This window comes from Ambystoma mexicanum, chromosome 6q (genome assembly GCF_040938575.1).
Source record: "Ambystoma mexicanum isolate Mex_15411 chromosome 6q, UKY_AmexF1_1, whole genome shotgun sequence".
NCBI classification, from domain to species: domain Eukaryota; kingdom Metazoa; phylum Chordata; class Amphibia; order Caudata; family Ambystomatidae; genus Ambystoma; species Ambystoma mexicanum.
In genome coordinates, this window is record NC_090937.1 from 1,365,874,102 (window position 1) to 1,365,886,246 (window position 12,145).

The 12,145-nt window shown below is 49.2% G+C and overlaps 1 protein-coding gene across 2 annotated transcripts in view; it reads left to right on the forward strand.

Annotated features, from left to right (window-relative positions):
- Positions 1-822: 822 nt before the first annotated feature.
- Positions 823-12,145, forward strand: part of MAN2B2 (mannosidase alpha class 2B member 2) — a 777,500-nt gene continuing 766,177 nt past the window's right edge. For both annotated transcript variants that reach the window (XM_069631990.1, XM_069631991.1), the window contains exon 1: positions 823-1,026. In XM_069631990.1, coding sequence (XP_069488091.1) covers positions 892-1,026 — 135 coding nt within the window. In that variant the 5' untranslated portion in view covers positions 823-891. The remainder of the gene's footprint in view (positions 1,027-12,145) is intronic.

The window sequence follows — 12,145 nt, forward strand, 5'->3', positions numbered from 1 at the left end:
GAATAGATAAGTAAAATGTTTTCTCATTTCTCATGTCAGGTGAATCAGACCTCACAGTAATTTCCTGTGATCTGGGATGGGACACATATCATATCATTCCAGTTATGTCATTAGGTCAAGGTCAAATGCCATTTGATGTTATGTCCTCTCATGCATCATTATTCATTGTGCTAATTACTATTTTCTTTTTTAGCTCTGGAAAAAACGACCACTTTTGTTCAAAGAATGTTGGCAAGTATGTGACCACATGTTACTTTTTCTTTGTATTCTAGGTCTTTCAGTTTTCCAATTTTTATTATAAAACTAACAGTTCCACAAATTCTAGCATGCGAATGCAAAAACATTTAAGTGAGAGTTTGAAGACTGACACGATGGTCCTGAACAGTGAGCTTCAGGTTACACACAAAGCAGAAATGCGCAAGCCATGCAGAAACCATTTAAATGCCGTGACCATCTTGGAAGTACATTTTTATCTAATAATGACGCGGAAAAAACGTTCGTATGGTTCTTTGCAGAGATTGTTCTCGTACGATTATCAAAGATAGTTTTGTATCCTTCTAAGTGCAAATAGATCTACATAAATTTACAAATACGGTACACACAAGAAGTAAATGGTTGAAAGGGTAACCTTTCTTTAACAAATTCCTAGCGTAGCGTTGCATTTTCCTACAAAGAACTTATCTTTTTATTGTTTCTAATATGACTAGTTAAGTGGTCAATACAAAGGATCGCTTTTCCAAGATGGGCGCCGTGTGTTCAAATGTCCTGCTGCACATGCGCCCGTCTCGTCCCTTTTTTATGTCTATTACGTGTGTTACTTGAGGAAGTGTATGTTCTCCACAGTGTTATTTTGTTTCAGGAGTTTGGCTGCTGTAGACACTCCTGGGACTGATGGAGCTGAGCGTGCATCAAATTGCAATTGTGACCCTATGCCTGCTGAAGGCCGTGGGCTGTCACGCACAGCCCATCAGAGCTTTTGTGCTTCCGCACAGTCACATGGATGTGGGCTGGGTTTACACGGTGCAGGTAATACATAATAAGACAATTGGCATTCATTAATATCTTTCTTTAAACCATATAGGCCGCACGATACCTCATGCCATATACCTTCCCTAAACAACGGGCGGTGCAAACAATGACCATACCAACGCCACTGTTCGTGACACTAACCACCTGTGTGCAGATACAACGGCCACTTACTAAAAAGTCCCGATAAGCGAAAAATATTAGCATCGGGTACCAAGTGTTTAATTATTTTGTATACAATGAATATGCGAGGCTACCTTTTCAAGATAAATATAAGACACAAAGAAAGAATGATGTTTTTTATGTGTTGGTTACTTTTTGGGTGGATGAATGAAATGAGTCGTGGTTGAGTTGTTGGGTGAGGGGATGTGTTGGTGGCCTTACAATGAATTAAGATTGTGTGGATGAGATGATGACTGGATGTATGGGCAAAGGACTTGAAGAGTATAGGTGGAAGAGCTAGTGAATAAATTAGTTTGTGGATGTGATTGTAGATCGGGGGGGGGGGGGGCGTATCGACCTAGCCGGCATTTATGGTCTTTAGTGTACCCATGCTATTAGTGTATAATTGAGTCCTGGACTTTGCTTTACATTCTGGCATTTGTGGTCATACATTTAAAACGAGAGAGGCAACATCCAAAGAATAAAACCATGACTGGTCAATCTGCTCACCCAGAGCTTTAGTCAAACTTGAGAGCTTTGCTTTAATTTAGGTGAGTTAGTCTTTCCCCTCCATGTTGGATCTGTTAACTTGCGCTCCTCCATTTGTGTAGCCAGGGTGTCTTGCCTTGTCAGATTGGGCATTCACTTTACACACACACACACACACACACAGGCACAGGGTTGGGGCCCCCGGCAACTAAACGAAATATATCTATTTTGTTTGAGTATTTTCTTTGCAATGCTCTCATGGCCAGGCCAAAGTTTGAATGGAATGCGTTTAACTCGTTAAAAACACACTTCCACCAAATGCACACTTCTTTTGTCCTAGAACATAAAGTAATTTAAAAAAAAATCTGCCTTGGGTTTTGCGACTATACTTTCAAAACATACTAAAGAAAACTGGGTGTTAAGTATACCTGCTTGTAGTCATTGGTTGATAAGGATATGCAGCTTGTTGATTCATGTGATGTGATTTAAACATGGGAAATGCTACAAAAGAGGAAAGGGGATTTTCTTTGTGATTCAATTATGAAGTTTGGAAGATTAGTTTGTTAAATGGGTGTGTGGATGTGTGTGGGGGCTTTAGGACAAGATGTACTTGCTGTAACATGAATGACTTAAACATTCCCACTTACCAGAATTAATTATCACAGTTGGAGGAGTGAAATTCACTGCATCATAGTGAGTGCCAGTAGTTTCACAATTTTTTAAATGATACATGTTACTATTGGCCAACACATTGTATACACTGCGTAAAGACAGCAGAAAGAGCGACTCCTGGCAGATTTCGAGCAGATGCATGTTTGTTTCCTGGTGCAGAACGGTAACATTCAGGAATATGCACTGTACTTCTTGACTTAACACAACTTGAAGGATCGGTGTGAGAGTCACCTGCTTGTTGTCATTATTTGACACATGCAAGTGTTTTTGTACTACGTTCCATGCATTGGATCCTTTAAAAAGCGAGGATTGGGCCATGTGTGGCAAATCCAGCGCATGCCAATGGCTCAGTGTTGTGCAACTTAGGTGTTTGCGACGAAGGGGTGCAGCCCAGAGTGCGAGTACGCTGCACAGCTGTCAACCATCAGCGACCATATGGTAATAAAGGTGCGGGCAGGGGGAGCAGCCATTACTGCACTCTACTAAACTGCTCTGCCTTCATGCGTACTTCCACTTAAGTGCTTGGCTCAATGTACACTCTCTCCACGCACCCATTAGGCTTCCTCTCTCATGGTTGCCTCACTTTGTTGTTCCCTCCTGTTTCTTTTGCATATTCCCCCCCCGTATGGGTGTGTTGTTCCTGTGCTGTTACCTTCACTCTGCTTCTGTTATGATATGATGTGATAGTTTATTTATATAGCGCCAATACACAATGTGTTTCAAAGCGCTTCAAGGCAATGGAGGGAACAAGGGAAACTACAATGACATTCTTACTGGCCGTAAGAAGGTGAAATTAACTATCGCACTAGGCCTGATGACATTTCAGATAGTTCAAGAGCTAAGACATAGATAAGGAAGGGAGGGGGAGAGTGGGAAGGAAATGGAAACAGACAGGTGACTACCGTAATAGGCCTGACAACATTTCTGGTAGAATCGGAGAAAAACAAAAGGTGAGGGGCAGGGGAGAAACAAAACAAGTGACTATCGTACTAGGCCTGATGACATTCAGATAGTGCCGGAGTAGGGGGAACAAGTAAGGGGAGGGGGCGTAGACAGGTGAGGTTGCTATCGTACTAGGTCCAGTGACAATTCTGATAGAGTAAGTGCATAGAAGAAAGTAAGGGGAGGATGGGAGGAGAAAGAGAGAAGAGAGTAAGCAGTCAAAAAGAGTGGAGAGCAAGAGGGAAGAGCAAATACAATTGCAGAAGTAACACATAATGTTGCAAGCCAGGATACAAGATGAAGATGGGAATAGCATGATTCAGGGCCACCATGAGTACAAGATGCAAAGGAAGTCCAGCATGAGAGTTGAGAAAGGGTGACGCACCGTGAATCCATGAAGTCCATAAAAGTCAAATCCAGCATTGGCCACAAGACGGTGAAGCCAGAATGTATCAGGACAGACTTCTGCAGAAGTAGGCTGGAGGGTTGGGTCAGCAGGGTAGAAGAATCAAGCAGAACAGGCAACGCGTGTGTGCGAGAAGGGGGGCACAAGGAAACATCACAGGTGTATGGAGGTAGGCCTTTTCCCTCTCTGGTTCCTCCCTCTGTGTTTATTGTTGGTAATTGTTGATTGTACTTTACATTCTACCTCTGTTGTGCCCCCTAGGTCTTTTTTCCCTATCTAGGATCCCACCTCTATGTTTACTGTTGGTAATTGTTGGTTGTACTTTACATTATGCATATGTTGTGCGCCCTAGGTATATTTTCCCTCTCTAGGCCCACCCCTCTGTATTTCTACTGTTGGTAATTGTAATTGTTTATAACATGCTTATTACCCAGAGGTTTCTAAGAGTGGAGCCGGGGATCGAACCTGTGTTGCTCTGTGTCGTCTAGCCTCCAAGGCGAGCGCGTTGCCCCTGAGCTATCCTCCCAGCCCTGGTTGTTGGTCGTACTTTACATTCTGCTTCAGTTGTCCCATAGGTCTTTTTCCCTCTCTAGGTTCCCCCCTCAGGTGTTCACTGTTGGTAATTGTTGATTGTACCCTACTTGTCTGCCTCCTCTGTCCTTTCCCCTGTGTGCTCGCTCCCACGGTTGAGTCTACGTGCTTGTGCTTCTCACTCCATTCCTTACTGTGCCTTCCTCTGTGTCGCCCCCCCCCCCCTCCAATGCCCCCAGCCATTGTATTCTGTGTGGTGTAGTTCTGTGCTGTGCTTCCTCTCCTCTCTCTCATCTCCCTCTCGCTTTTCCCTCTCCTTTCTACCTCCACCCCACTACGGTGCTCTCGGTCTCACCCAAATTCTCTAACTGCTTTTCTATCACCTATCCTATCTTATCCCTCTCATGAAGTCTGTGAGGAAGAATTTCAAGAAGGATATTCTGGTCTCCAACCCAGGCCTTTCGAATCACTGACACCTGCATCAGTGCCTTCTCCAGAAAGATTCTCACTGACCTCCTATTTGTGGTTCCCTCTCCTGACCTAGGGACCCTACATATTGTCGCTGTTCTCTCTCCTTTCTCTTCATCCCCCATAAATGGTGGCACAAGATGGGAGGTCCTTTTGGCCTTCTTCCTGTCCTCCAGAACCATCATTAATGTCTATAAAAATGGGACCGTCTTGGTCCAGGGCATTCGGCCCAACCTCCTCCTGGATAGGCGTCTCCCATGTCTTATCAACTTCCTCCTTCCTCCTGCTACAGTATCTACCACCTCTGTGGGCCCTCGGCAACCTTCCTTCTCTACCTCTCTGGCTCCTCTACCACTCCCTTCCACCTCCGCTGCCTCCTCTCTGGCTCTTCCCTTTGCCTCCTCACTTGGCCCATTGCCACCTAGGGCTACCTCTATCCCCTCTCCGGCTCCTCTGCCACTTTCCTCATCTACCACTCCAGCTCCTCTTCCTTTCACCTACTCCTCTGCTGCCTCCTCTGTGGGCCGCCTGCCCCCGTGCTTCCACTTCTGCCTCTCTCCTGTACCCCAACCTCGGAAGTCTTTCAAAAGTGGCAATCTGGTCCACGCAGCTACTCTCAACATTTGGTCTGCTGTCAGGCACTCCTCTGACATCTGCCTCCTCCTTGAAGACCTTGATCTGGATGTTCTCGCTCTCACTGAGACTTGGTCTGCGGCCAGCTCTGTCATGAGTTTTGACACACTCCTCCCTCAGGGCTACAAGATCCTCTCCAAACCCAGGACCACCAATCGGCCCATAGGTGGAGTGGTCCTGTACTTTCCTAGTGGGTCCCTGCCTCTATCATTCCCACCCAAGCATACTCCTCCTTTGAATGCCTGGTCTTCAGGCTTTCTATCTCTCCTGGCCTCTTTATGACTTTGGCCACCATCTACAGGCCACCTGGCCAGGTCGCCCTCTTCCTCCCAGAATGGGCTGATCTCCGCTCTCCTGGCCTCTACCTCTAAGCTTCTCTTCCTCTGGGATTTCAACATCCACTTGGACCTCTATGACCACTCTGGGCCTTTGCAACTCTCCCTCCCTCTTTATTCATTACCTTGGTCCGACACACTCAGCCAGGCACACCTTGGATGTTCTCATCTCCCCAGACATACCCTCTCACTACTCAACTCTCTTGGACTGACCACTTTCTTCTCACCTGAAGCATATGTCCACCTGGCAAAACCTACCCCAGCACTGCCACCTTCCTTTGCAGTCATTTGACCTATGAAGCAGTTGTCAATTGCCACTCCTCCTACCCCTGCGGGTGACTCCCACACTAACCCAGCCCTCCCCAACCTTCATCTCTTTATATCCAATGCTCTCGATATCCCTGCCCCTGTCATTATGATCCGTCTGAAGCCTGCCTCCAAGTGCAATTCTTGGTATGACTCTGACCTGGCCACTCTGAAACACAAGTGCAGAGTGGCTGAGCGGAAATGGAGGGGTACAGGGACATCCTCTGACAAACTGGCCTGCCGCCTGCTCGAAAGGCAACACAGACTCTCCATCTTCTCCAAGAAAAGGGTCCACATTAAAGCCCACATCTCGGAAGCCTCTAACAGCACAGCCACACGTTTTAAAATCCGCAAGGAGCTGGCCAATCCGACTGCCGTCTCCACCTCTCCTGTTCCTTTCCAGGCCCTCTCCATGGCCCTGGCATCTTATTTCACCACTAAAACTCAGGACATCCTGTCCATGCTATCCTGCTCTCCTCCTCTCTCTCCCACTACCTCTCTCAGGCCCTCCACCTTTCCCTCTTCTCTCCTCAGGTTAGGAGAGAGAGAGAGAGAGGGAGAGGAGAGAATACCATGAGGGAGCCCATTTCTTCATCCTCCCCCGCGTTACTAGCCTCTTGCCACACCACTGTTTCAGCCTCCGCCCATTTTTGTAGGTCCTTCCACCAGACCTCCACTCGCGGCTTATGGCAATCCTTCGTTTTGCGAGCACATATGCCAAATCTCTCATTTTTCCAACATGTGTGAGTTTTCGCGCTCTGGGATACCCTCCCAGCAAGCAGGCCCAGGCCGAGTCTATTTTGAGCGTGACCCCCTTCCCTGCTAGTTTCTGTGCCACTTCACCCCAGTAGCATTCAATTACCGGGCACGCCCAGAACATGTGTATCATGTCGGCATTCTCCTCGTCACACTTGGGGCACGCCTGGCGCTCAATATTTCGGAACTTTGATATTCTCAGAGGGGTCATGTACGCCCTATGCGTTATCTATAACTGTATTTGTTTGAACCTGGCATTTCTCGACACCTTCTTATGATATCCCAAAGCACGTTCCCACATCCCATCTTCCATCGGGGCTCCCATCTCTTTTTCCCATTCTAATCTCAAGTGCACCAGGTCCCTCCCAACCTTAGCCATCAACATCTCATACAATCTAGAAACCTCATGCCCACCCTCCGATATATCATACAGTACCCCAACAGTAGCATCCGGTTCCCCCGCCAAAGTAGTTGCAGGCCATCTGCTCCGAATCTCCTGCACTATCATATGATAAGTGACATATTGGCCTCTGTGCAATCCCGCCACTTCCCCCTGTTCCCCCAACTCCATGATAGTCCCGTCTTGCCAAATGTCTCCCAAAGTGACTAGTCCCACTGATTCCCAGTATGTCCTGATAATTACCCTCAGCTGCCTGTCTCCCTTTGCCAGTGCGTCCAACAGTATCTGCGGAACGCACGGGACGGGGTCCCCAATCATCCGGCAGGCTCGGCGCCACATGTTCCACCCCAATAACAGCATTCTAGGGCGCTCCCTCATGTCTGCGCTAGCCATCCAGATCATTACCCGCAAGTAAAAAGGGGTACAGTCCCTCCCGAACAACCTGTGTTCAGGGGTCTCTTCATCGGAGAGCCACTTAGCCACATATTGCAGTTGCGCCGCTACATAGTAGGCCTCAAAATTAGGCAGTTTAATACCGCCTTTTTCGTAAAAGTTCTGCAGCTTCCAAAGTGCAACTGTGTTCCGGGTACCGTGCCACAAAAATTTCCTGCACCTACTGTGCAGCTTAACAAAAAACTTCTAAGGTATCATGTATGGGATATTGTTGAAGTAATGCAAAAGCCTAGGTAATACCACCATTTTAAGCATAGCACACCGGCCCATCTTCGCTAAGGGCAACCTCTCCCAGAACCTCATGCATTTCCCGATTTTCCCAATGGCTATTTCAGTATTGCGCCTATGTTCTTCCTCCGTCGTGTGATACACATCTATTCCAAGGTAGCGGAAAGAGCTCGCTGCCCACGGGATCTGCAACACCGGCAACCTCTCTACAGGAGTTCCCACATAGCTACCCAGCGGGAATAGGGCAGATTTCTGGGGGTTCACCGCTATACTGGACAGCCCGGCATACCTCCCCATCACCTCCAAAACATACCGCAGATTTTCTTCCGGGTATTTCAGATATAGTAACAAGTCATCTGCATACAAGGATATAAGGTGACGCTCCCTTCCCACCTCAATACCGATCGGGTCATATTGTTGCCTGAGGTATATTGCTAAGGGCTCCAGGGCCAGTATGTACAGCATCGGGGACCAGGGGCACCCCTGCCTAGTGCCTCTGCATAGCTGCCATCTTTCAGACACCACTGCACCCGTACGGACCCTGGCTAGCGGTTCACTGTATAACATCTCAGCCCATCTAATATAACCTGGCCCCACTCCATACCCTCCTAGGGCCGCCAACAACCACGGCCACTTAACAGAGTCGAACGCTTTAACTGCGTCCAATGCCACAATCACCATTTCGCTGTCATTACTGCACCCCCATTCGACCACTCGGTGGAGTCGTCTATGGTTGTGTGTGATGTTCCTGCTCGGGACATAGCCCGTTTGGTCAGGGTGAATTAACTTGCCAATTACTCTCCGCAGTCTGTTGGCCAGGACAGCTGTCAGTATCTTGCTGTCCTGGTTCAGCATCGACGAGGGCCTGTGGGAACCGCAACTGTGTCCCGGTTTATTGGGCTTGGGGAGCGGTATTATGATCGCCTCCCTGAGTGACTCCGGCAACCGTCCCACCTCAAACGCTTCATTAAGCATTTCTAGCATGGGTGGGAGCACCTCCTCCCCATGCACTTTATAAAATTCACTAGGGAACCCGTCTGCACCTGGAGCCTTGCTGGTGGGTAACTGCCTTACAATCTCTTTCAATTCCTCCAGAGTGATCGGAGCATCCAGCTTCTCCCTCTCCTCGTCACTGACCTTAGGCAGGCCTATATCTTTCAGTACCTCATCTATCTCCTCCTGGCTGCTTCCCTCATCATCTTCATATAATGCCTTATAGTATTCAGCAAATGCCCTATTTACACCTTCCTGGGTGTCCACCGTCTCGCCCTCTTCATTGGTTACAATTCGAATCGGGGGTCTCAGGGTTTCGCTCTTGTACAACCACGCTAGGAGTCGGCCCGTTTTATCTCCTCCCGCATGCTTTCTCTCTATATACTTTTTGTAATTTAAGTTACAGAGCCTATCCCAGTATTCCGCGCACTTCTGTTGTAATTTGAAGACTACCTCTGTATCAGCCCTGCCACCTTCCAACTCTCCTTCCAGCTTGATCTCAGCTCTATGTAGATCAGCTAGAACTCCACCCAACAATCCCTTTGACTTCGCAATGGCGATCCCCCGCATCACAACCTTAAAAGTCTCCCATAAAGTACCAGCCGACTTTACACTACCAGTATTCACCTCGAAGTAAGCAATAATCTCGTCCCTTATGTCTTCTCTGAAGACTGGGTCTTTGAGCGCCTCTGCCCGGAGGCGCCATGTTGGTATGCGCGCCCTTGGGGGGCAATACTGCCACCTCAGGACCAGGGGCGAGTGATCAGAGAGAACTCTTGCTTTGTAATCTATATGATTACTCTGCGCAACTACGTCCAGAGTGGCAAAGATATAATCAAGCCTCGTATGTAGTTGATGCGGAGCCGAATAGTGCGAGTATTGCCTCTCGTCAGGGTGTTTCGCTCTCCACACATCTACGCCAAAGCCAAAGTCCGCCAGCAGCGTCTGCAATACTTTGGCCGCTGGGTTGGGCTTGGCCGTCTTATCATCCGACCTGTCTACCCTAGGATTCAATACACAATTAAAATCCTCACCCCAAATCACCGCACCCCCCACACACGCACTGAGCTTGGTACACAGCGTTCTAAAGTATGCCGCCGTGTTTTGGTTGGGGGCGTATGTATTTACAATGCATACTTCTTTGTTCTCTATCAGCCCCCTCACTATAACCAACCTCCCATCCGCCTCCACAACTTCTTCAGTCAACTTGAATGGGACATGTGGCGCCACCCAGACAAGTACTCCTCTTGCATAAGCAGAGTACGACGAACCCACCGCAGTCCCTTTCCATTTCCTCCCCACCAACTCCATTTTCTCTCGCGTCAGATGCGTCTCCTGTAGCAAGGCGACGTCTATCTTCTGTCGCTTCAGATACAGCATAACCTTGTTCCGCTTCAAATAACTGTTGAGCCCTCTAACATTCCACGTTAATATCCTAAGGTCCCTGATGGTTCATCAATAGCTCCCCTTCCCCTTTCCAAGCAGCCCCCCCTCCCACACCAAACAGATTCCTGATTTTAGTTCTTCCCCCAAGGCTCATTTTTAAACTTAAACACCCCAAAACCCCAACCCAACCAACTGCCCAGCTCCATCCCTGGATCTCAGGCATCCCCGCGTTTGGTTCTCCCTTGGAAGCCCAATTTGAGAACCCGACAGGGTGTCACCTCACTATCAGTGACCAAACTAAACTCTAAATGGGGATATAAAGATCGGCCCCAGGAGGCTCCTTCCTCTCGCAGCAGTCTCCGTGCTCACGGATCATGTTTCCTACCAACTAGCGCGTACCTGCTCTCCAACTGCATCAATGACTATAATCAAGTCCCACAGTCCACAGCCCAACCAGGCCCGCAGCTTTACTTCTCTCGTCCTGCTCCGTCTTCCTTCTGAATATCTGCCTCTTGAGGGCAGCTCTGCACATCCAGCCACCCCATAGCATCTTCCGGAGTGTCGAAGAACAGCATCTTGTTCTTATAAAAAACCTTTAGCTTGGCCGGGACGAGCAGCATGTATTTGTACCCAGCTTCCCGCAATCTCCTCTTGACCGATCCAAAGTTCAATACGGCTTCGCTGTACCTGCAGGGTATAATCAGGGTAGGCAGTTATGCTCGCCGCTCTTCATTGAATTGTACTCTTTACGGAAGTGTTCAAGGATTCTCTCGCGATCCCGATAATTGAGGATCTTGGCAATCATTGGCCTAGGCGGGTTAACTGGCGGTGGCCTCCTTGTCAAGGCCCTGTGCGCTCTTTCCACAGCAAATCCTTGGGAGAGGTTTCCCCCGGTGATTACTTTTAGCAGCATGTTTTCCACGTATCCCGTCGGGTTGTGGCCTTCAGCCCCTTCCGGCAGTCCAACGATGCAAATGTTATTCCTCCGAGCGCGCCCTTCTGACTCCTCCACCCTACTTTCCAGATTGCCCACTCGTTGCACCAGGGCATACAGCTCCCGCTTGTGTGCAGCACAGTCCGCAGCGGTTGGGCCCCTCTCTTTCTCCAGGGTCTCCGTGCGTTCCGCCAGATTCCTAACATCCTGCCTGAGGAGGTTCACATCTTCCTGTACCGCTCCAACTTGAAGCTCCATTGCCGTTTTCAATTCCGTCACAGCCAATTGTAGTTTGGACTCCCAGGCCGCCTTCAGATCCGCGATCACCTCAAGGACCTCCCGGTTCGTACTCACAGCGGCCATTCCCACTGCTGAGGTCTTATCCTTGCTCCTGGCTCCCTCGGGGCCGGTCGGCGTTCTGGTGTAGTCTTCCAGCGTGGGCTGCTTAGCCTTCGCTCTCAAGGGCTTGTTGGACATCCCTTCGGTCAGGGTAGCTTCTCATCCACAATCGTGAGTCAAGGGGCGGTCTGTCCCTGCGGCACGGGTGGAATGTGCACCGCACCCTCGATACCGATGCTGCCCAGTGACGTGCCCAAACGTGTCTCTGCTATCTTCGGCCCGCTATCCGTCGTGGAGCATGGCCCTCCACTGTCCACCCTGCAATACACTTCTGTGGTCTCCTCCGGCCGTGGCCTTCGCTGCCTACTGTTCACCCTCCTGGAGCGAGTGTCTCTCAGCGCCCACGGTGCCAGTTTCCTCTCCCAATGGGCGCTGGTGTTGTAAGTTATTGCCCCACTGCAGCTACTTCAGGAGATGTGTCACGGGGCCCCCCCCAGCTGTGTCCTTTGCCTGGCCTCCTCTCTGGATCTCCCCGCCAGTCCTATTACAGCTGTTGTCAGTTGGGGAACAGAAGACCTTCCGTGCACAATCACTGTGCTTCGCCAATTTTCCTGGGCACTGTGCATGTGGGTATGTAGGGGGAGCCCGGGCGTCAGCATGCAGCAGTCCGTGTGCTTTCTGTGGGA